The sequence below is a fragment of the Phoca vitulina genome, unplaced genomic scaffold (assembly GCF_004348235.1).
Source record: "Phoca vitulina isolate PV1807 unplaced genomic scaffold, GSC_HSeal_1.0 scaffold67, whole genome shotgun sequence".
Taxonomy (NCBI): domain Eukaryota; kingdom Metazoa; phylum Chordata; class Mammalia; order Carnivora; family Phocidae; genus Phoca; species Phoca vitulina.
The window spans coordinates 2,134,432-2,158,669 of NW_022589770.1; the positions used below are offsets into that span (position 1 = coordinate 2,134,432).

General features: G+C 41.7%; 1 protein-coding gene across 5 annotated transcripts in view; it reads right to left on the bottom strand.

Annotated features, from left to right (window-relative positions):
• The window catches only part of ADAMTSL1 (ADAMTS like 1), a 901,468-nt gene that overhangs the window by 85,550 nt on the left and 791,680 nt on the right, over positions 1-24,238 (bottom strand). For all 5 annotated transcript variants that reach the window (XM_032392420.1, XM_032392419.1, XM_032392418.1 and 2 more), the window contains one exon: positions 15,262-15,389. In XM_032392420.1, the coding sequence (XP_032248311.1) occupies positions 15,262-15,389 (128 nt within the window). The remainder of the gene's footprint in view (positions 1-15,261; positions 15,390-24,238) is intronic.

The window sequence follows — 24,238 nt, forward strand, 5'->3', positions numbered from 1 at the left end:
TTTTGCCCTTGCTTCCCTTGCCTTTGGCGATGTTTCTAGGAAGAAGTTGCTGCGGCTGAGGTTGAAGAGGTTGCTGCCTGTGAAGAATGGTAATCTTTTTTGATTTTTTTTTTCACTCAGAACAATTCTTTGGAGATTCTTTGGGGTCTCTCATGGTACCATGGTTGTGTGTATCAATAGTTCATTCCTTTTTACTGCTGAGTAGTATTCCAAGGTATGGATTTATTACAGTTTCTTTAGCCATTTGTTTGTTGAAGGACATCTGGGTTGTTTCCAGATTGTATCTATTCAAATAAAGCTGCTACAAACATTTTTGTACAAGTCTTTGTGTGAACATAAGTCTTCATTCATCTGGGATAAATGCCCAGGAGTGCCACTGTTAGGTCACATGGTAGTTGCATGTTTAATTTTTTAAGAAACTGCTGAATTGTTTTCCAGAGTTACTGTATCATTTTACATTCCCATCGGTAATATATGAATGATCCACTTTCTCTCCATCTTTGTCAGCATTTGGTGTTGTCATTGATTTTAATTTTAGCCATTCTGATAGGTGTGTAGTGATATCTCATTGTGGTTTGAGTTCCCATTTCCCTAATGGCTACTGATGTTGGATATTTTTTCATGTGCTTATTTGCCATTATATCCTCTCTGGTGAAATGTCTCTTACGTCCTTTGAACATTTTCTAATTGGATTACTATTATTATTTTTTTTTTTCTGTTGAGTTTTGAGAGTTCTTTCTATTCTAGATATTAGTCCTTTGTCAGATATGTGGCTTGCAAAGACTTTCTCCCACTTCTGTAGCTTTTCATCTTCTTAAACAGGATCTTTCACAGAACAAAAGTTTTCTTACCTCTAGAAGTCTCATTATTGAATTTTCCTTTCATGGATCATGCTTTTGATATTAAGTCAAAACTATTTATCTAGACCTAGATCCTGAAGATTTTTTCCTATTCTTTTTTGGTAAAAGTTTCATAGTTTTACATTTTACATTGAAGTCTGTGATACATTTTGAGTTAATTTTTTTTAAAGATTTTATTTATTTATTTGACAGAGAGAGACACAGCGAGAGAGGGAACACAAGCAGGGGGAGTGGGACAAGGAGAAGCAGGCTTCCCGCGGAGCAGGGAGCCCGATGCGGGGCTCGATCCCAGGACCCTGGGATCATGACCTGAGCCAAAGGCAGATGCTTAACGACTGAGCCACCCAGGTACCCCTTGAGTTAATTTTTGTATAGGTGTGAGACTTCAATCAAACTTCACTTTTTTTTTTGCCTATGGATGTACAATTGCCCCATGATCATTTATTGAACAAGCTATCTTTCTTCCATTGAACTGCTTTTGTACCTTTGTCAAAATAGGTTGGGCGTATTTTTGTGGATCTCTTTCTGGGTTCTCTCTTCTGTTCTACTGTTCTGTGCATCTATCCATCTACCAATACCACATAGTCTTAATTATTGTAACTATATAATTCATCTTGCAGTTGGGTAGGTTGATTCTTTCCACTTTATTCTTCCTTGCTATTTCAGTTTCTTTGCTTGTCTACATAAGGTTTACAATAATCTTATCTACAACCATAAAATCTTGCTGGGAATTTGATAGGAATTAAAGCACTATATCATTTTGGGGAGAATTGATATTTTTAACTCTGTTGACTCTTCCAATCCATGAACATTGTATGTCTATTTATTTAGATCTCCCTTAATTTCTTTCAGCAGAGTTTTATGATTTTCAGCATACAAATTCTGTAAACATTTTGTTAGATTTAGACCTAATTATAAATTATATTTTCAATTTCAGTGTTCATTGATAGTATATAGGTATACAGCTGATTTTTGTATATACCGTGACCTCGTTAAACTTACATGTTAATTTTAGGACTTTTCGTGGGTGGATTTTTTGGTATTTTCTAAGTAGGTGATCATTTCATCTGCAAATAGTTTTATTTCCTCCTTTCTGATCTGTATGCCTTTCATTTCCTTTTCTTGCATTATTTCACTAGATAGAACTTCCAGCACTGAGTAAGAGTGCTGAAACTGAATAAGAATGCAGAATAAGAGTGGTGAAAGTGGGTCTGGAGTATGATGAGTGATTTTCAATTGAAACCTGGACATTTTCATATTACGTTATGCAAATCTGGATCTTATTTAAGCCTACTATTTTAGCTGGCTTTCTCTGCAACCACTAAGGTGGGGGAGCAGGGAGGGGCTGCCTTGTTACTGTGGAAGTAGAGGTCCAGATTCTCCACCTGGCCTCCTCTGTCACTCAAGTCGGGGGCTCCTCATTACTGCTGAGCAGGGGTGGGACTTCTGGCTCCCCACTCAGTCTCCACTGATCCCACCACGGGAGGGCCTCATTGCTGCTAGGTGGTAGGGGAAAGTCCTGACTCCCCAAGAGGCCGACTGTCACACCACCCTAGAAAAAAGGGTAAGGAGGGTGCTGCAGGGTGAGGATGGAATTCCAGATTCCCCGTGTCCTTTCCACATTACACCCTGCATGGGTGAAATCCTTCTTTTCTGACACCACTTCCGTAGGGGCACTGAAGAACGAACGTCATTTCAGTCTGATGAGGTGGAGTCGAGGTTCCCCACGCAACTTTTGCTGGTGTGGGTGGTGATAGACCACAGTATATGGTTTTGAAGTAGAGCTTCCTAAAAGTTTTCTGTCTTGCTAGGCCACCCGTTTCCTGGTCCTTTGGCTAAAGAGAGCAGTCTTTAGTTGAGGCATTGTGTGTGTGTGTGTGTGTGTGTGTGTGTGTGTGTATGTGTGTGCTCCCATTGCCTTTCCTGATGGCTGGCTTCTTCAGCTCCAAGTCTGGGAGTTAGAAGGCAAAAAGAAAACCTGAGGAAGTAACAACTGTGTAGTTCTCCTCAGTTCCCAAGGTCTCTAGCCAGTCTGCTTTTTCCTCTCCACTTCTTAGTCTTCTTCACTTTGTTCCATGGATCATCTCCATGGATTTTAGTTGTATTTAGCAAGAAAAATAGGGAAAAATGCATCTATGCCATCTTGCCAGAAGTAGAAGTTCTGTGTACATTACATTTTAATAGGCCTTTATCAGCTGGGGAGAAAAATCCAGCACTTTGTGTACCTGACCACAAAATACAACGAAAAGAATCATATATTGAGCACCTTGGGGGAAATAAGGGTCCACATGAAATCGTTTTTATATATCTTATGCTTAATTCTTTGTAAGCCAAATGGAGTTTTGTTTTAGTTTAGTTTAGTTTTGTTTTAACCATTTTATAGGCAGGACACGCTACGATGGTATTCACTCTTCTGTGCCTTCATTAACTGTGAAGAAAACCATAATTCAATTCAACCCTTTAACCTGTTTTTTATACTTTTTGTTTTCTCCCTCATCTATTTATCATTATTCCTGCTTGCCCTGTCGCACAGCCTCCTGTGCCCCTCTTTCTTTTCTTCTTCCCTCTTCCCTTTTAACTGTGCTCTAGGTTATTAAGCTCATTAAAACTATGTTCAAAGGCAGAAACTTGAGTAAGGTCTGAAGATGTACATAGGCTCTCCGTATCTGTTGTGACTGTTTAGGGGTCTTTTCCCTTATTTCACCTGTATTCCATATATTTGAGACTATGTATGAGCTGATGTGAAGATGAGTGACTTGGTACTACAGTTTCTGAGAATAATGCAGGATGAGAATAGGGGAATGCAGCTGGAATGACCCTGAGTACACCTTGGCTTATCTACCTTCCCTCCCTACCCACAGGAAGCTCTCCAGCTCGAACTCTAAATATACCCTAAATAGAAACCCTGGACCCACTCTGTCACTATGATCTGACGCTGCCATCTTCTCTGGCTGGACTGCTGCAGAGCCTAACTGGTCTCATTTCCATGTGTCTTTCACTACAGTCTCTTCTTATGTCAGCTGGAGTGATCTTTCTCAAACACGAATCAGATCATGTAACTCCTCGGATTAAATTATCCAGTGCTTTATTAGTGCGATTAGAACAAAATTTCAACCTCCTTTTCATGACCAGCCGTGTCCCCTACGTGTTCCTCTCCTCCCTCACTGAGGCCACACTCCCCATCTATCACTGTTCCAGCCATACTGGCCTTCTTTCCCTTTCTCCAAAAGATTAGCTCATTTACCACAGCTCTTCCCTTTCCCTGCCATCCTCCAGTTACAGACTTCTGCATGGCTGTCTTCAGTCATTTCTCAGGGGCAAGTAGCACCTCCTAGTGGGACATTTCCTAACCACTCCATCTAAAGCATGTACCCCTTTATTCCTGGCCAGTCACTATGTATCTCACCACCAACTTAATTTTCTTCATAAGCAAAGAACTATCAGAATATATAATTTGTGTATTCTCTGTCCCCCACCGCTCACCACATAGCCTCCATAAAAGCAGGGATCACATCTCTCTTGCTCTTTTTCATTCCTACCACCGAGTCCTGACAGAGGGTAGGTCCTCAATAAACATCTAGTAAGTGAATATATGTGTGAATGTGGTGTGCTATGTGCATTATCTGAATTTGTTTTTGCTTTCATAACAAGGCAGGTAAAGTATTTCTTTTATGTAATCAAGGAACATAGGTTCAGAGAGGCTTCATGGATTGTCCAAGGCCACAGAACAGCAAGGAATAGGGCTAAACTTGACGCTAGATTTTGACCTAAAGTCCAGTGCTTCTTATAGGGGATCTCAAATCCTTGTCTGTGTATTGGCTGCCTCAGAACTCCCAGGGTACTTATTAAAAACATAATCTGTCCTGCTATACTACAAGTCACCTCACTGTGTAATAAAAAAATACTGTGCCAATGGAGAAAAGTAGGTTAGGGACCAGAGAGTTTCAGACTCACAATTACTAAGTTATTTTTCCTATAGGAATTTTAATAATAAAGGTGGTTTTTATAGCTGCAAGTGTATAGCTATAAAATTCAAATGTCACTGAATTAAATCCAGCCCTTAATTAATTATATTGAGCTTTTGCTCAAAAGTAATGGCCTTTTGTCCTGTCACCAGAGGGCTGTCATTAGCACAAGCTACTTGTATGTTTCTTATTACCTTCATGATCCACTGTTAAGACAAATCACAAAGTAACCCAAGTATTTATGATCAGTGGAAATATACAATGAAAATAACGTTTCTTAACCACTCAACCTCTTACATGTATTGGAAAAAGCTTGTATATATTACTGAGTCCCATTCTAGATCCACTACATTTGAATCTCAGGTGGTTTAAAACCAGCACACAGGGCCACGACTTTGACTCAGGACACGAAGGTTCTCCCTACCCCAAGAACAAGGCAACCATGAGATGGTTTCGGGTGCCTTCTGATTTACTCCATCATGGTTGCCAAGGAGACAGTTTCATCCAGTGTGTATAACCATCCCATTCCAGTATGCACAAGCAGAGGCTTCTCCAGGACAGAGCTCAGACTGCTCATAAAGTTGTCTGTTCTGGGACAGAAGCTGTAATCTCTATTTTCAGCAAGTTCATAGGTAATTCTGATAGACAGCCAGGTTCGAGAATCAACAAATTACACTCTTCTGGTTTTTCTGTAACTGATTTCTCTGATTTCCTGGTGAGTTGGGGAGATTTCTTTTGAGAAAAGAACTACTAGTTCCCTATTTGAAATTTTCAATTTGGAGCTCTGATTTTCATGGTCAACTAACAACAATAACCAGCACAACAACAAAAAATACGAGCCTATTTTAGATCACCTGGACGATCACCTAGTAAGTTAATGCTGCTATATGATGCCATGCCTAGGTTTGTGTCTGCTTCTAGTCACACGAACGAGTCTGACTTTAATTACGGAGGTTAAGAAGAAAAAAAGTAGAGATGCAGAGAGAGTGAAATGAGAAATTATATGTTTGTGCGAAGACAGTGCTAAGAAATAAAAAGTCATGGCATGCTGTACTAAAAAAGGCTTTCATAATAGGCAAAACAGAAAAGAAGTACCCTCAGCGTGGGCCGTGACCGCTGGACCTGCGCAGTGTGAGCCGTGCCTGGGCTGGCAGGCGTGTGCGCATGCGCCGCCGGCGGCTACGCCCTCCCGCGAGTGCGCTCAGCCCGCAGATCCCATGTGTGCTGCTTCCTGATGTGAACCAATAGGGCTTCTAGATGACGCTTTCGTTTAACCTGTGAATCTGTGTTACAGTCGAGTAAGCTATACAGAAGGAGATTATGCCTCATTTTATATGCCCAAGAAAAACAAGGAAATGGGAACAGAGGCAAGTGTTTCCACTTATTGGGTCTAATGTGAGGAATCAAGCTTGTCCGAGAGAGTCGTACTCAGAGACAGAAGCATTGAGAGAATCGTTTTTGCTTGGTTCAGACCTCATACCCCTTAGCTTTTGGATTATGGTTCGGGTTAGAAGTAACGCGGAACAGGGGAAGTAGAGCCTCACTCGTGGTCAGCGAGGGCAGCCCCAGTCCAAAGCGTGAACGGGAGGCACGGCTAAACCTTGTGTGTCGGTACCCAGCCGTGTGCCTCCTCGTGATGCCTTTACAGCGGAGGGGCTCGGCCCCCCAGGCACTGTCCTCATCCTGCAGCACGAGCCATGGAGAAACAGGCATGGACAAATGAGCAGCCCCAGGAGCAAATGCTCAGAAATACATTCCTGTGTAGTCTGGGCTCTGGCTCATGCCTCTTTCCTGCATGTGTGACTCTGGGTAAAATCAAAACCCAATGGGAAAAAATCTGAACATATGTGCCTGAAAAATATCTTTGGCCCAGTATAAAGGTGATTGAGAGGGGAGCCAGAGGAGATGGAAGGTTTGTTTTTTGAGTGCAGCCAAGAACAGAGAGCATTGTAAGTAACTTTTTCTCAGGGCCCAAGGCCAGGCCTCTACATAGGAACTTTGTTTTTAACGGCATGATGCCTTCCATTCTAGAAGCCACTGCTGACACGGATTTGCTACTAACCAAACTCTTTTCTTCTTTCTGGTCACACAGCTAGGTCACTCTTTGCAATTAGGTGTGAGCAAGGTACCGAGTTCTAGCAGATGGAATGTGAGAAGAATGCCACTTCTTGACCCAATCTACAAAAACCCTTTTGAGCAATAATTTTAGACTTTATGTGAACAGGAATAATCTATCATATTTTAGCCATCATATATTTATGGTTTTGTTTGTTACAGTAGTTAGCAAATGCTAATCCAGGCTTAGTGAATATTGGTTGACTCATTAAATGAATCAAATGGGTCTTCTTTCGATTCCAACATGAGTCACAAACATCATTTGATGGCTATTATTAGCCATCAAAAATGAATTGTACTTTAAAGGCTTGCAATTCTGACTGTGGAGCTGGGGGTAATCTATGCTAGGAAGTGCGCATGTGCATGTGTTCCCAAGCACGGTGAGACATGTTGAGGATGGCTGGGATACAGGGCAGTGACAAAAAAAGGGACTGCAGGCGGCGGGTTTGAAGACTACTAAATGGCCAGGTTTGAGATTCTGAAGTGTAAACTAGCAACTGGCAGAGTCTTTCTAGAGTACCACTCAGGTACGGATTCTGGGTTACACGCATGAGGACTGAGCAAGTTATTCTTGCTTTGGTTTTCTACTTCTATAGCTGTAGAGCTGAGGAATAAGTACATTAATGCATGTAAAGCTGTTAGAACGATTCCATAGCACAGTGTGAGGTTGGAACAAATGTTTGCGATCATCGGCATCAGCTCTGCTAAACCGGAGAGGAAATGTTATGACGGGTGTTGATGAACTAAGAAAACAGACAGAAAGGGAAAGTTTAAAGAAAAGAAAAAGGAAAAGGACAGGAAAGAGGAGAAGGATCAAATCTGTTGCTGAGAAGGAGCTCAACTGCTTCCATTTTGAAGAACTATGAAGGTTTCAGAATAATTAGGAGAAGTAATTTAAATACAATGGATTCTCCTGAAACTGCCATCAGCATCTGGACAGACACAGAGAGCTTAAACGTCACCCCAGAGAGCTTAAACATCGTTGGAGACCCCAGAAAGTATCTACTTGCAGAGAAGTTGTGAGACCTGTATGCCAGGCTGATTTGCTGGGGACCCCCGCGTCACTGTTCAGGAAACCAGCTGTGATATCCACAGTGGCCCCAAATCTCAATCCGAGAGAAAGGTGAATAGGGCAGTGACACCCACTAATGAAAATATTAGAGTATACAGTGATGCGGTGTTATAAATTTCACATACTTTCAACATCTAAAACTAAACAAATTGCATTTGATCCAGATTTCATCAATGGATAATGCCTTGTAATAAGTGAGAATAGTAAAACAATGCCATAAGAAATGCTTGCTTCTGCAATTTATCACAGGCTTCTCACAAGGGCCACTGGAATTAAATCTGCAAAAACTCCCTGAGGTGAGAATTCCTAGTTGAAGAATTTGAGACTCATGAGTTAAATAAAGTTTAAGGGGCCACGATCAGTGTGATCCCATGAAAGCCCTTATAAAGACCAACATCATCTTATACATCTGAAATGAGTAATGACGGATGCGGATACTGACTATTACTAGTTACCATCCCATGCTGGCCAGAAACATCTCAGGATCCGGCTACCTGGCCATTTCAACAAGAGTCACTTTGTTAGAGATAATAGTTATATTGAAATGCATGATTTCTTTTTTCTTGGTCTGGTTCTCCTTCCAAATGCCTTTCACATTTTATAGCTCAGGGATTTTTTAACTCCTTCCTGTCCTGCTGTCTCTCACGAGGTCTCCTTCACTTAATTTTTACCTCCTGCCTTGAGAGTTGACATCTGACCTTACAGTCCACTCTGCTTACCTGGTACCCTTTCTCATCACCAGTTGTCTGGGAACCTTTCCTCTCACCTGTTATTTTTCCAAGACATCACTGGCAAAAGCTATAATTCTATGCTATCTAGTCTTCTAGTCTCCCAAAGATAAAGGAAGTAAATTTGTAAACGTTAGAATTTCAGGTAAGGGTAGCTCGTAGTTGTGGTGGCGGAGGGACTGCTGTTCTTGATTTGTATGTAAGAAATTCGTAGAACTCTTAGGTCTTCAAGAGACCCAAGTGTGTATCTATTTAAAACCCCTCTGTTTATAATAAGGACACAGATTTATAGTTCTAAATCTGCTTCTAAATTTTGTAATGAGGCAAATACTTTCCTTAGAATCTTACTTATTCCATTATTACAATAAGCTTCCTTTTTTGTAATAGTAAAAAATAAATGTTTCTCTTTCATCCAAATCATTACATGGTTTTAGTTAGTATAATCTAATAAAATAAATTATTACCCTTTGCGTAATACTCTGACTACACAGGGAAATGTGGTGTAATATCTGATCAGAGAATACAGGATATGGAAGATTTGACTGGAGGGTACTGGTAACCTCAAGGCTATGTTCACAGCACAGACATGTTTAGCCTGAAAATAATTTTTTACAAGTTTGAATTAGTTGGGCTCAGTTAAAAATGGTGAGATTAAAAGTGTGTGTGTGTGTGTGTGTTTTGGTTTGGCTTATCTGGAAAAATTAGAAAGTCTATCTACATTAAATTTGCATTTTTCTATGGCAACAGTTTGATGAAAATGAGCTGTGCTCTTCAGACAGGGTATGGTAGGCAGAATAATGTCCCCCCCCCCCCAACCCAAGGTGCCTACATGCAATCCTTGGAATCAATGTCTATGTTATGCTACATAGCAAAAGGAAACTAAGGTTGCTAATCAGCTGACCTTAAAATAGGGAGATTATTCTAGGTTATTTAGGTGGGCCCAGTCTGTCACACGAGCTCTTAAAATCAGAAGAGGGAGACACAGGAAGTTTGTCAGAGAGAAGCAACATGAGAAGGGCTCAGCCCGCCATTTCTAGCTTTGAAGATGGAGAAGAAGGCCAGATGCCAAGGAATGCAGTAGCTTCCAGAATCTGGGAATGGCACTCCATTCAGTCAGTAACAAAATAGGGACCACAGTCCTAGTCACAAGGAACTAAGTATTGCCAACAATCCAAATGAGCAAAAAAAAGCATTCTCCCCTAGAGTTTTCAGATAGGAATGCAGCCTGTTGACACCTTGATTTTATCCTGCGAGACTATACTAGAGTTTTGACCTACAGAACCTTAAGATTGTATATTTGTGTTGTTTTAACAAAGTTATCACTACAACAAAAAAGATATATAAATGACTAATTAGCACAAAAAAGATACTTGACATCATTAATCATTAGAGAAATAGAAATTAAAATCACAGTGAAATATGACTTCTCATTCATGAGCATGGTTATAATAAAAAAAAGGATGATAACGAGCATTATTGAGGATGTGGAGAAACTGGAACCCTCATGCATTGCTAGTGGAAATGTAAAATGGTGCAGCCACTTTGCAACACAGTTGGTAATTTCTTAAAAAGTTAAATCCAGTGCAGAATCCTTGTCAAGGGACCGCATACCTAGAACAAACATGTGATGCTGCAGCCTCTCCTAGAAACGACTAACCCAGGATATGCTATATCCCACTATCTGTCTGACCATGCATCCTCTTCCCTCATTCCTTTGGATAGAGGTGAAAATTGCCTTTTCAGAATTTGAGATGGGCTAGCTTGGATCATTGGTACTTCTTTGCTTCCTTTAGTCTACCGAGGAGCAGAGCAAGTTGGCTGGATTCTCCTGCTATATTCTTACCCATTTTATCTAAGTTCTATAAAAGCTAGGGCTCTTTAGTGGGCATGCTCCACATATGTACACATTGAACAAAACTTAAGGACGTTGATTACTCAGTATTATATCAGATAATGAAATCCCTTGATGGCAACTTGGATTAGTCAATGGCCATTACACTGTTGTTCACAGCACCACCTGAAATATAGCCAAACATGTCCACCTTTGCCTCTGATCTAATGCCCTGGAGAAAACCTTCCTTTGTCCATCTTTGTCATTGGTGACAGGACCCTCTCTGAGTCTAACTGTCTGTGAAGCAAAGTTCTCCTTTGGTTAACAGAAATGCTAGATAAAAATTTCAGAAATGCCAATCTTAAATGACTTATGTTATAAAAGCCTTAAAAAACTGCTTGTCTTTTATTGCAGCTACTAAATCATGATAGGGAAGGGGTAGAGAAAGAAGAATTTCAAGGAAAATGGTCTTTTTAAATTTTCCTTTTATTTTATTTTCTGTGATCTCTTTATTAGACACAGTATGTGTCAGCTATTCAACTCATAAAAAAGCAGAAAAGCATGCCAGGAAAGGAGAAGTATTTTCTGTCTCTCTCTTCCTGTGAAAACTTCAGATGAGCTCATCTGTATTCTCCCCTTTCAATGAAAGATACGCTCATCCCTCATCTTCTTCTCATTTTCCAGTGATGATGTCAGGCAGGCCTTAACAGTATCTCTTTTGTGATCTTATAAAATCAGTGACAACCAAAAACGTTTCCCTTATGGCTATGACCTCATCCATGGTCTACACCTGGACAGTACTCATCTGCATTGGTAAGTAGAGCTAAACTCCACTGATCCAGACTGAAGCAATTTACCAGCAAACTACTGCTTTCCTTCAAAACGCTGCCTTTGCCATTCAGATTGGAAGGTTCCTGAGCAACCTGGCTGAGTGTTGAATCTGACTAGTTGAGATGGCTCTCCCATCTTTGCGCCCATCTCTGTACACACCAGAAACTCTCCTTTATCCAGAACTGTTTATCCTGATGTAAAGTAATCAGTACTTCAAAATGTTAGGTATGTGACATTATGGGGACATTCTTATACTCCTCCCTACCCCCATTATCTTCCCATCCACAGTATAATACTGTCATCTACATTCTGAGCAGTGAAATAGGTATCCAATTAAGTCAGTTTAGGACAGAAGGGAATTTTGTGGCCCTGTGTTTACCTGGCTGTGAGCTTCCGTTCTGAACCAGGGAGGGGGACAGGGAGATGCTGGTTATCTCCATGCTGACACACACTTGCAAAGTACCCTCAAATCTCTGAGACTTACAGATAAATCAACACGTAATGGATGAGTTTGGAGAAAAGCAAAAGGATACCAAAGACATTATTTTAGAGGCCCAAAGAAGGCAGATCAAGGGAAGGGTTTGGCTGTAAGAGAATGTCTGAAGCTGAATGGTGTTTACATGTTTAAAGAAAAATTGTGTACGGAGTAGCAACGGACCTAAAATGAATCTGAGAGGCAGAATTGTCAACACAGCCAATCCAGAGGATGGGGTAACTCAGTGGAAGAGGTCTGGTTGTGGAGAGTTCATCAGGCCCATGTGAAATATTCCTTACCACAATCTATCTCCCTTGCTCTGAATCTAGGAAGTCCAGCCCTTTCCAGATGGCTAATCCAACTTCCTGGGCTGGCATGGAGACATTGAGGGTGAGGTGCCCTCCAAAGGCCTTGTGAGCATTCTACTCTCTGAAAAGGAGTCTCCTTTACTGTAAAAATAACTCGGCTTTTGTTTTATGCATTATCCTCACAATAATAATAGCTAACAAATATTGAGTGCACAATTATAAGCATTTTATATGAATGTATTTAATCTTCAAAGGAACCGTCTGAATCGAGTATTATTTTATCTATTTTTATCACATTTACAAATGAAGAAGCCAAGGCAGAGAGAGCAAAGAAGTTGCTCAAGGTTATATAGCCAGGAAGTGACAGAGCCAGGATTCCATTCCAGACTAGGAGGCTACAGAGCCCTCAGGCTTAACTGTCATACTCTGCCTGCTCTTATGAGTTACTGTGAACAAGTTTCCCTACCTCTGGTCAACTCGGGCACACTGGCAAGACCAAAGTTCATACCTTCCTTACAAAATCATGGGGACACCTGAGTATCTTGAGCCTCAAAAAGATTTTTTTTCCCCTTTTGGTCTAACATCCATGCAGAAGTCAAGGCAAAAGTCTGCAATGTTTTTGGAAGTACAGAAGCACAGAGATTTACCATGAAGATTAGACTGCATTTGAGCTGAGTCAGTTCCTAAGGCCATACTTGAAAAATTTCAGTGTGAAGACTTATAATGAAAAATACATGGAAGCCAAGTTGGACTAATGTTTTACACATTTTAGAATTGCTTTCAGGATGTGTTTCATTTTAGAAAAGCTAGAGAAAGAAAGCGAAACATTTATTGAGTGTGAACTATGTGCCTGGCATGGGGCTAAGTGCCATCTTATTTAACTCACAACGATCCTATAAGATATTATTAATTTCATTTTTATAAATGAGAATGAAAACTCGGTGAGGTTATAGACTTTGTTCAAGGTAAGCAGCATAATTGGTAAACAAATCTAGAAATGCTTGACACTCATTTTCCCCTTAAATGTAGTGTATATATTAGGGTGGTATTTTATATGTCACTACACAGGATCCTGATGCATACATTTGAAGGAAATTGTAACTATCTCTCCATTCTAGGTAGTCTGTAAGCCTTATGGAGCACAAAACTCAGGGCTTATTTATTGCTAAGTGTCCCACAATACTTGGCGGAGGGTGCGCTTAGAATAGTAGCGGGTATGCCACAGGTGTAGATGATAATCCCAGGTAAAGACACAAATCCAATCTCAAGGCATCATATTAAAACGCATTTTGAGCCTTAATTTTTAGTGGGACTATCAGATTCATCAGCAGATCTGAACAAACCCCAGTACTGAAGTATAACGACCCAGTCCCCTAGGTCCTAGGTGTGGTGTTTGTGACCTACTTCATCGGTTAGCCCTTTCCTCCCATTCCTCAGTACCTCTTAGGCTGCTCTCTCTTTTCTGGCTTTGAACACTTTGGCAGCCTCCACTAGCTTTTCTTCAAAGAGCTGAAGGCAAGTCTGATGTTACAATTGCCTTACTTAATTCCAGACAGGTTTCCATTCATCGTATTAAATTCAGGTGAACAAAGGGTATTTAGTCTGTGATGGAGCTGAACCATATCTGGATAAATATAAACAAGAGACTTAATCCTGTAAGAGCCATTATTTGCCAGCAATGGGAAGGATGTCAGCAGTGCCCTTGCTAAAGGCAGGTTGGAGTGTGGAAGGCAGAAGAGCTTTTATGAGATTGGTGCTGAGCATCTGGACTCTGTATAAAGAGGGGAATAAAGATTGTAACTGGAATACATTAGGAGGAAAGCAAATGTTCTGCTCACTCAAAAAAAATAGGCATTAATAATATCAGTCTTTAATCCACTCCAGGGCAATCTTAGCTTGCCTTATTCACTGCTGACTTTCATCTTCCCTGGAAAGCCTCCTGCTAAAGGTCCCTTTCCAGATCAGCCTCAGGTCATGGGGGCAGAAATGCTGTTGCTAAACAGATATGCAAGGGAGTAGCATGTGTGACTAGAGAACAGTGTGACAACATAATCCCAGCATGGACCGATGAGGTCAGTGTGGGGTGATGTTGGCTTTTCTAGCATCTACTGAATCATCTGACGGGAGCAGCAATTGAAAAAAATAAATACAAACACATGCAACGTACCACCAAAAAGACTGCATGGCCCAGATCTGAGAAAAAGGATCCTACTTTGGTAGGATCACTGGGGAAATGGAAGGAACAATGAGCTGGGAGTCAGGAGGCCTCAGTTCCCTTCTTACCTCCACAACTAGCTGGGTGCTTACATGACCTCAGGTTACAGGACCTGGCCTCTAAGAAATGAGGGCACTGGTACAGTTGGTACCTAAGGTCTTTTTTAGTTTCAAAGGCAAGGATTTGTGTCCTATGTTAAGAGAGGTTTTTATGAAGTCCATGATGACAAGACCACAACCTTGGGAGATGCTGTACTCTGCACTGCAGTTTTCTTAAATCACCATGTGCAGAATGTTTTGCCTAACTTTATAGATAAAGGGAAAGTGTTGGCAGGTGCGTTAGAGCAAGAGGTTGAAATAAAACAGCATTGGAGAGAACAACACTCCTGCTCCAAACCATAACTGTGGAATTCCAACTGCCCGTGTGTCTTCAAGTCTTCTTTGCAACAGGTGTAACAAGGAGAAATGATGGGATCCCAAGTGAGCATTCAAGATCTCAGGTCGCAACTCGTGTTCCCGAACACGTTACTTGTACACAGCTCCTTTGCTCATGTTGTTCTGTCTTCCTGGAATATTCCCCCCCATCTCTGCTTATCAAAATCCACCCATTCTGACTCTAAAACTCTCCCAGATGGAATGAATGTCCTGGCACACTCTTAGGTTATCATTTATACCACGTATTTCATTCTACCTCCTATTGTATACTTCATCTCCATTTAATTGTAATTATAGGTTATAATCTCTCTGAAGGCAGGGTTTGAATCTCATTTATCTACGTGTTCCCGGGCCTGCTTGGTACATCATAGGCATCTGCTCAAAACAGGGTCATTCCGAATGGAACCACACAGGATTTTCACATTACCTGCTAATGTGACAGCGATGGAGACAGAGTCATATCCCAAGGCATTTGTGGCGTTACAAGTGTAGAAACCCACGTCAGCTTCCACTGGTGCCAGGATCTGTAAGGAATCATCTGGCTGCAGAAGAATCCTGGAGGAAGAAATGGAGACCTGATCAGGTCAGTTGATTCCTTTTTGGCATTCAATACTGGTAAGGCAGGAAGGAACCCTGTTTTATTTCTATTTCTATTCATTTATTTAAGGTAGGCTCTATGTCCAGCATGGGGCTTCAACTCATGACCCTGAGATCAAGACCTGAGCTCAGATCAAGAGTTGGACGCTTAACCAACTGAGCCACCTCTGTGCCCCTGGAACCCTGTTTTAAAATAGAGACAAACGAGCCACAGTGACACTCAGGAACCCAGGCTCTCTTGCCACTTTGATTGATGTGATTCTGAGAGCAGCCCCAAATGAGATTTTTTTTTTTAAAGATTTTATTTATTTATTTGACAGAGAGAGACACAGCGAGAGAGGGAACACAAGCAGGGGGAGTGGGAGAGGGAGAAGCAGGCTTCCCGCTGAGCAGGGAGCCCGATGCGGGGCTCGATCCCAGGACCGCGGGATCATGACCTGAGCCGAAGGCAGACGCTTAACGACTGAGCCACCCAGGCGCCCCCCCAAATGAGATTTTTGATTGCCTATGCAGCTTGATTACTTGTTGATTACTTGATCTAAAAATACCAGTTGGAGTAGACAGCGTATGTTTGCTGAATACATATTAACACCCACATCACGGATGAGAGGGGAGGCTGGAATGAATGGTGCAGATGGGTTTGGGAAAGGCCTATTAAGGAGAAGGAAAAATCGTAAAGGAGGAATAGAGCTTGGTTGGATGGTGGAAAGTAGGCAGGGCTTCCAGACATGGAGAAAGGCATCTGGAATAAAGGCTTGGAGGTGCGTGAGAGGAAGCCAAGAGTCAAATAGTGATCAGAGGATCCTGATGCATACGTTTGAAGGAAATTGTATGTCTAACTACATCTCAATTCTAGGTAGTCATACTTATATCTATTACCTTCATTAGTCTGTAAACATTATGGGGTATAAAACTCAGATCTTATTGTTTCCCATAATACTTAATAAAGGACCCTTTGTAGAGAAGGTGCCCAGTAAAATGAAGGCAAAACCTGCCCTTCAGGACAATGGTAGGAATTCCAGAATAATCACCATCTAGTTCCAACACTTTGCTTTCCCTGAAAAGAATTACAAGCATCACATTGTGAGTGCCTAGCAAGAGCTTCAAAACCCACTCCAATCTTAGTCTACCCTTTGTTCTTTTTTGGATTTATGCCATTTCTAAGGACCACTTGCTACAGCATGGCAGTTAAGCAGATCAGTGACTAATGATAACTTGAAGTTTATGTCTCAGTGACTTGATGAGGTCATGACAACTGGATTGTATAGGTGGAGGTGGGAATGTAGAGGGGGCAGGGAGGAGGGGAGGACTGGAAGCTCAGAGATCCAGTGCCTGGACCTGCCTGGGCCTTAGGTCAGCAAACCATTCAATGGCACAGCAATGCCTTACAGGTGGCTTATGGGCTTCTAGAGTCAGTTATTTCCATCTTTGTGATAACTTCCACCTCCTTAGTTTCAAAAGGCCCAAAGATCTATTCACGTAATATCATGTTAACATCCACCCTCAGAACGTAGGCTGGAAACAGGGGTCATTTTTCAGGAAAGGTGGGGGGAGGGAAAGCATGCAAATGTCAGAAGAACTCATGAGACTTGGTGGTGAAATTAAGACTAGGAGTCCAGCCTCCTGCCCCAGCAACATGTTCTCCCCACTATAAAATTCTTTCCTTTCTTCACTATCTCTCTGGCTGGGTCCTCTGCAGACTCTGTGTGATTGACACTTTGGCACCGCCTCTCAGCAGCTTTTAGTTATTCTGCGGTGGGCAACAAATCTGGCGATGTCACGCTTCCTCAACTCCATTTTTGGCCTTGAGCCGATTGCATTGCTTACTCTTACCTCTTGGCAGAGGGAAGGCAGGAAAGAGGAAAAGCAAGGCTTACATGTATCAGTCTTCAATCTACTTATGCAGTTCTGATAAAAATGGGGAAGGAAACAGAAAACCTCAGCTAAAGGGAAGTTTCTGGATGGTCTGTGTTTGACTCAGTGCCATTCCACACCATCACCACAATTGCTGAGGAGAGTCAAGCTTTTGGGGCACTGAAATGGAACTGAAGTTTTGTGAGGGGTGGGAGAGAAGCCATGAGAGATTGTGGTAGAACTCATCCACTCATTCATTCACACATCCATTAAATGCTAAGTGACTTTTTTTTTTTTTTTTTAAGATTTTATTTATTTATTTGACAGAGAGAGACACAGCGAGGGAGGGAACACAAGCGGGGGGGGGCGGGGCGGGGCAGTGGGAGAGGGAGAAGCAGGCTTCCTGCTGAGCAGGGAGCCTGATGTGGGGCTCGATCCTAGGACCCTGGGACCACGACCCTAGCCGAAGGCAGACGCTTAACGACTGAGCCACCCAGGTTCCCCCTAAGTGAGTTTTCTCAAACAATTACATGTTAGTCTATTTCAAAGGAGCTAATAAGAGAAAGATGAGGATACACACTTATCTTTGGTAAACTAAATAATATGTAATAATGTCACTATCTTAAAAAAGAATCATAACAGAAACAACTATATTATCATTGCTAAATGCCTTCAGGTATTCAGGCTGTTTTATTATTAAAAAAATTAAAAATTGATTTTATGATTTAAGTCATGATGATGTCCCAGGAACATGTATGCGTCCATAATGACTTCCAAACAGCAATAATAAAAGTAGGCTTAATCAAATTTCAATAGAACTGACTACTCATGATGATTGTGTTTAGTCCATTGTTACTCAGTTTTATTGCACTCAAAAGGCAGGGATTAGAATTTGCTAAATTCCCAAGTCCATTGGGATGGCTGTCTCCCTAAAACCGGCATCATCTCTCTCTTCCCTACAGAAAGCTTTCTTCAATTGAACATTCAGAGCAGGAGGCTAGAATACCGGTCTTCTGAACTTTATTTTGGTCCTGCTATTGTTTAAGTAGTCACCCCTGGCAAACCCCTTCACCTTCCTACATTTCAGCTTATCCACTTCTCAAACCCAGTTGAAGTAGGTTTTCCCTACTCAGCAGAGGAAGCTGTGAAAATAAGGTATGTAAGGAATTTCCAGACCATTTTTTGGCATTTCCAGTGATGCTTTTGTTGGTAATGTTGGACACTCTGAATGAAGAATTAAATGTGAGGAAGGATGGGAGTGGTAAAGATTGTCAGAAAGGAAGAGAGGGGCGCAGGCTATTGGCTAATTCTCTGTAGCTCCCAGACAATTTACTAGATCTCCATATTCAGGTCATCCCCCCCCCCCCCCCCCATAGAACTACTATATCTGCCTGATCTCATGCAGGAGGTATAAAACCCACTCCCAACAGTGGGCCTGAGCCACCCATTTTTTAAGGTGGGGGGTGGTTAACTTTTGTAGCTGCACCACTCATAGGCACGGGTGCTACTGAGTGAGCCATAATGCTTTCTGAGCAGGTCTGAAGCTTGGAAAAGATTCTCACAGAGGTGATGAAGAGGAGGAGGAGAGCTTCTGGGGCTGAACTAGGATGGGAATAGTGGGAGTGAAAAGGAACGAACCTAGACCTTGAGATTTACCATTTGCATGTTCTTTTATTCCATAAAATGTATATACAAAGACAGAAGATAAAGTACTCACCTTCATAAAAACATTCTTAAATATTAACTTAGGACAAAACCTACAGGGGACAAAAGCTGAATTTGTCACTTATTGCATATGCTTACAAATTATTTAACTCATAAAACTGAACTCTTTAGCTCAAGAAGTACAGTTATTTGGTTGTAGAGTTGGAATTTGAAATAGAGATTCTTGGTCTAGCACTCTTCTTTTTCAATTTATCATGTCTTTTAGTATGTCCTCAACTTTGGTAAATGGGGGTTTGGAGGCTGCCACCAGGGGGAGCAGTAGTTCTGAAGAGGGTTCCCATGCAGGGCTCTCTAGGAAACATGACAAAGCAAAGGGCTTTGCTGTGGAGCCTGAGGTCGGCAGTAGTCTCTCTATCTAGCCTGGCATCTAGGGAGAGAGATTCCTGGGGAAAAAAAGTTTTCTTTGTATTTCAGGCGTCAGCTCTATTAATTTAACTTAATTTGTTAGTAGCTGATTTCTGCTAGCTTGTATTTTGTTTTCGGATTTGACAGGCCTATTTTAGAATGCACAGACACAGAAAACACAGAAACACAGTGCTGCTTTCCAAGCAAAACCAGAAAGATTTCTCTGGGGTTGTTTTGGAATTTAAGGAATCAGAGAATGAGAGGACATGGAATGGAGCATAATTAAGGCCTACATAGAAAATGGTCCTGTGGTCACATTAGGGATATTAATACTAGCTGCTTTACTCCCATACCCACACCCCACTTCCCTTTTGGTTTACTGAGCTAAAACTTACTGCTTTATTTCCCTGGTCATACAGTTAGCCAGAAAAGAAAGGAGTTTTGCTTTTCTGATGGCCTTTACTTGTGATCTTCTTTGTGACAGCATGTCTTCTCAAGCATTCTAGCAAAGAAGGAGTGGCTGAGAGTAAAAATAATTGTTTTAGTTACGTAAGTATGGCCCTTGTCCACCTTGTGAGTAGGATTTGGACAAAGTGCCCATGGGCCAGTCCTACCAAGTATAAGCTCCTTGAGGTGAAGTTGTTGCCTCTGCATTTGTAATGTCCTGTGAGAAAGTACTCTTAGTTGAAAAGGAGGCAGCTCTGGGTGTCTAAGAGAAAGTCTCTAGCAATTCGGTGAGCGGGGTGGCATCATGTTCTGTGAGTGGGGTGGCATCATGATGCCCTCTGAATCCTTGGCTCAACCATGACCACCACTGTCTTGTGTGGGCCCGTCTCTCAAAGTGATCTCCATGAGCAACCATGTCAAGCTGCTGCAGAGAGGAAGGCTTCTGACTTTAGTCAAGAGAGACAGAGGTATGTGGATGTCTTGGGTGAGTTTTTCAACTCTGGGCCTCTACATTCTTTTGGCAAATGGAGGATAATACTGACCTCAGACAGTTCTTATGAGGACCAAATAAAGGAGTATATAGACCCATTCTTACTGTTTTCTAAGTAAAAAAAAAAAAAATCAGCTTCCACATCAAATGCAGCTAACAAATTAGTATTTTTTAAAATGATGCAGGTGGTGCACACCTATGTTACCATCTTGGAACTCCTCCTTATCAAGAGGAAATCTTCAAGTTCTGTACACAGGAATACCCATCTGCTACACGGTCATGATGTTGCACCATCTCAGGCCTATCGACCTGACAAGCATGCATTCTTAAACCCACTTTAGGTCCCAGCACAGGACTGGATGCTGGAAATCATAGGTACATCCTCTCTCTTGAGAACAGTATCTTCCTCTCATCTTTGCAAATTTACCCATCCCACATCCCAACACTAACTTGTTTCTCTCATCAAGGTGGCCTCTTTGACTCTCCTTGTCATTAGCTTGGGGATGAAGTCATGCTCTTTCTCCTCCCATCTATCCTTCATGATTGCAGGGTTGTAAGATCGAGCCCTGCGTTGGACTCCACATTAGCCATTCCATTAAGAATGAGTCCCATTCTACCTCCCGTGTTACCATGGTCCATGAGAATTTCTCCCTTTCCTGATCTTCCAGAGTTGTTCTGAGCTGTACTACAAAACTCTTTCTGCTCTACAATGTCTTATTTCTTTAGTTAGATTGGAAACTAATACTGCAAGGGCTGAGACTCTTGCTTCTTTCATAGTTCCCTCCTCAGTATTCAGCACAGGGCTGGCATGCTGAATAGATACTTGTTTAGTTACCTTCAGAGCAGTGGAGCTCAAAATGATCCTACTGACAATACAGCAGAGTGGTTAAGAGCCCAGATGCTGGAGGCAAACTGCCTGGGTCCCAACCCCAGCTTTACCACTCACTTTGTAACCTTGGGCAAGTCATTTGCCTCTTAGTGTCACAGTTTCCTTATCTATAGAATGAGGAGAATTATAGTATCCATCTAGGATTGTTGTGAGTATTCTACCTGAGCTCAGGTATTTAAAGGATATAGACAATAGGTACCTGGGTGGCTCAGTCAGTTAAGCTTCTGACTCTTGGTTTTAGCTCAGGTCATGATCTCAGGGTCATGAGATCGAGCCCTGTGTTGGACTCCACATTGGGTATGGAGTCTACTTATGATTCTCTCTCATCTCCACCCCCACCCCCACTAGCATGCGCGCGCTCTCTCTCTCCCTCAAAATAAATAAATAAAGAATGTAGACAGAGTGCCTGATGTGGTAAGACCTATGGAAGCACAGGTTGTTGCTGCTGAGATTGACACGACCATCGCCATCATCATTCACTCTTCATGTCCGAGCATATTTATTCTGGATGTTGTGATGAACGGTTCTGACAAGGGTAAAGGACTGAGAAATGTAGAGCTTTCAAGGAATAACACATCAATCAGGCACACGGGGAGGGACAGGGGTCTGCTGTGTGAGTGAGCCACAGGGCCTTTACCTTAGTGGTAGCACTGGGGACAGAGAAGAGGTGCAGAGACAGGCCGCATGGCACATAGAGTTGGCAAGCAGCTCAGTTCTACTCTTGACTCAGAAATCTCTGAGTAAGTACAACTACATATTTTCCTAACTGCTACACTATGAACCAGATACTGAAATCTTAGAACACTTAAAAAAAAAAGCCAGAATCCTGCTATTGAAAAAAAAAATGTATATAAATAGAGAATAAAGGAATGAAATTTGGAAAAAAAGTGAGCTTACAAGCAAATATGTGAAGTGAAAGGCAGCTGTGCAAAGAACATCAGCTCCAAATTCCTAGGAGGAGATGCTGAGGACTTTTACTTACCCTGAAATGCAGATTTTGTTTTTTTTCCTGCCTAGGAATTTTTTAGATTAGGATCATCCAATCTACCACAAAGGGACAGTGGGGCCGTTACTTATTAGACAAGTATATAAGTTTTCCATAATTTTATTCTGTCATGTGACTAGACTGATATTTTTATCGCTTTTGAGAGAGGAAGCAAAAGCTCAGAGAAGTAACTTGCTCAGCTAGTGTGCGGTGGAATCAGGAATGGGGAGTGACCTTTGACCTTTAAAAAAACTGACCATGTGCAGGCACCCGCTGGGACCTAATAGTAAGGCATGTGGTTTGGCTTTATTTTTGGTGGGGGGTAATTTGTGCCAAGGTTTGTAGTTACTTAGGGAAAATGGACAATCACTAACAAGAATATTCTGGATTTTAAATAACTGGAAGGCATGTGGTTTGGCCTCATTTTTGGTGGGGGGTAATTTATGCCAAAGTTTGCAGTTACTCAGGGAAATGGGTAATCACTAACAAGAATATTCTAGATTTTAAATAGCTTGAAGCTGGAGGGGAAAAAAACAGAATGCTGTGAGAAGACCTCCTCTGTGAGCAAGAATTTTTTTTCCGAAACCAAAAATTATCGTAGCCCAGAGACTTGCAAGGGAGAGTTTTGTTTTGCACAGATATTTTGGGGAAGAGATTTGAGGTTCATGAAGAGTTTCATATCACCACTTGGCTAGGGCAACTTTTTATAACCTTAGCTGTTTTTAATGTAATTGCCAACTCAAAGTTATTTGACGCTGGAAGCTTCACGATTGCTCCAGGTGGAAGTATAGAAAATATTCTTGGAATGGGAGAGGCCACCTGACCACACATTCTTAACCCTGTCCTAATACTTTCTGCCAAATGCTTCAACTTCTTTCTCTGCAGCAACTCATGAAACCTTGTATTTGCTAATACGTGTAGTTTTATTTGCTAGCTGGGTAATTCATTTCGAACTATCAACCTCTGCATGAAATGACTCTGACTTGATTTCCATTTACCTGGGAGGGGGATCAAACTCTGGTCAGCCACCACCTGCTTTTGTCACCAGAGTTTTACTGGAGCACCACCACGCCCAGAGAAAGTAAGTGCTTTCTATGGCCGCCTTTGGGCTACAATGGCGGAAATGAATGGTGGACATGGCCTGCCGTGCATAACATATTTATTATTTGGCCCTTTACAAGAAAAGTTTGCTGACCTGGACAAAGAACACGGACGAATTTTCCCTTCTGGTTTGTTTCGGTGCCTCACTTATATAACAATGTTAACCACTTTTTTCAGAACTCTGCCTTTTTCTAGGACCACTTTTCTAAGAAGAATAAATGAACCACGAAGGGGATCTTTGGAGAAGCCCTAAACTTTCAGGGAAGAGTCAGTGCCTCACTTGTGACACTGCTTGTCACTCTCTTGTGTCCTCTGATGCTCCTGTGACCTTTATATTGACCTTCAATCCTTTTTTTCCCCTCGAGGCCTACGTATTTACTGGGATGGCCCCTGTTCCTCTGACTTGCTATTCCAGTTTTCAACTGGGAAAAACATTGGTCATCCCCACTGCCGTTAGTTCTACAGAGGAAATAAGCCAAACCAAACTGAAACCGGTTTCTTCTCTCCCTATCTGCCTTGCGTCCAGTTTTTATGCAAACTTGGAAACTGCATTTCATGTGCTTATGACTTTTACATATAGCGTTATTCACAGCTGTGGTTCTGATATTGATGCTGGAGGCATTTCCCATTTGATTCTCTCTTCCATTCTGAGAAGTTTCCATCTGTAAATACTCTGTGTTGCCCAGGCCAAAGCCTTCCAAATAGTCCTTAATTCATCTCCTATTCAACACCACTTTGGAAAGTTGTCCAAAACTGTCTGGGAAGTATAAGCATGGAGAATATACAGATTTCTCTCTTCTACTAGACCAGAAACAATAGCAAAAAAGAAAATGTCAGAAGAATATGAGCATCCTCTCCTATTGCCTGGATTTAGGCTAATTCTCCATCACACTATGTTTTCTTAGCTACCCTTCTATCTCAACTCTTTCAACAACTGCCTAGGTTGTTCCTAGGTTCCTCAAAATGAGAAT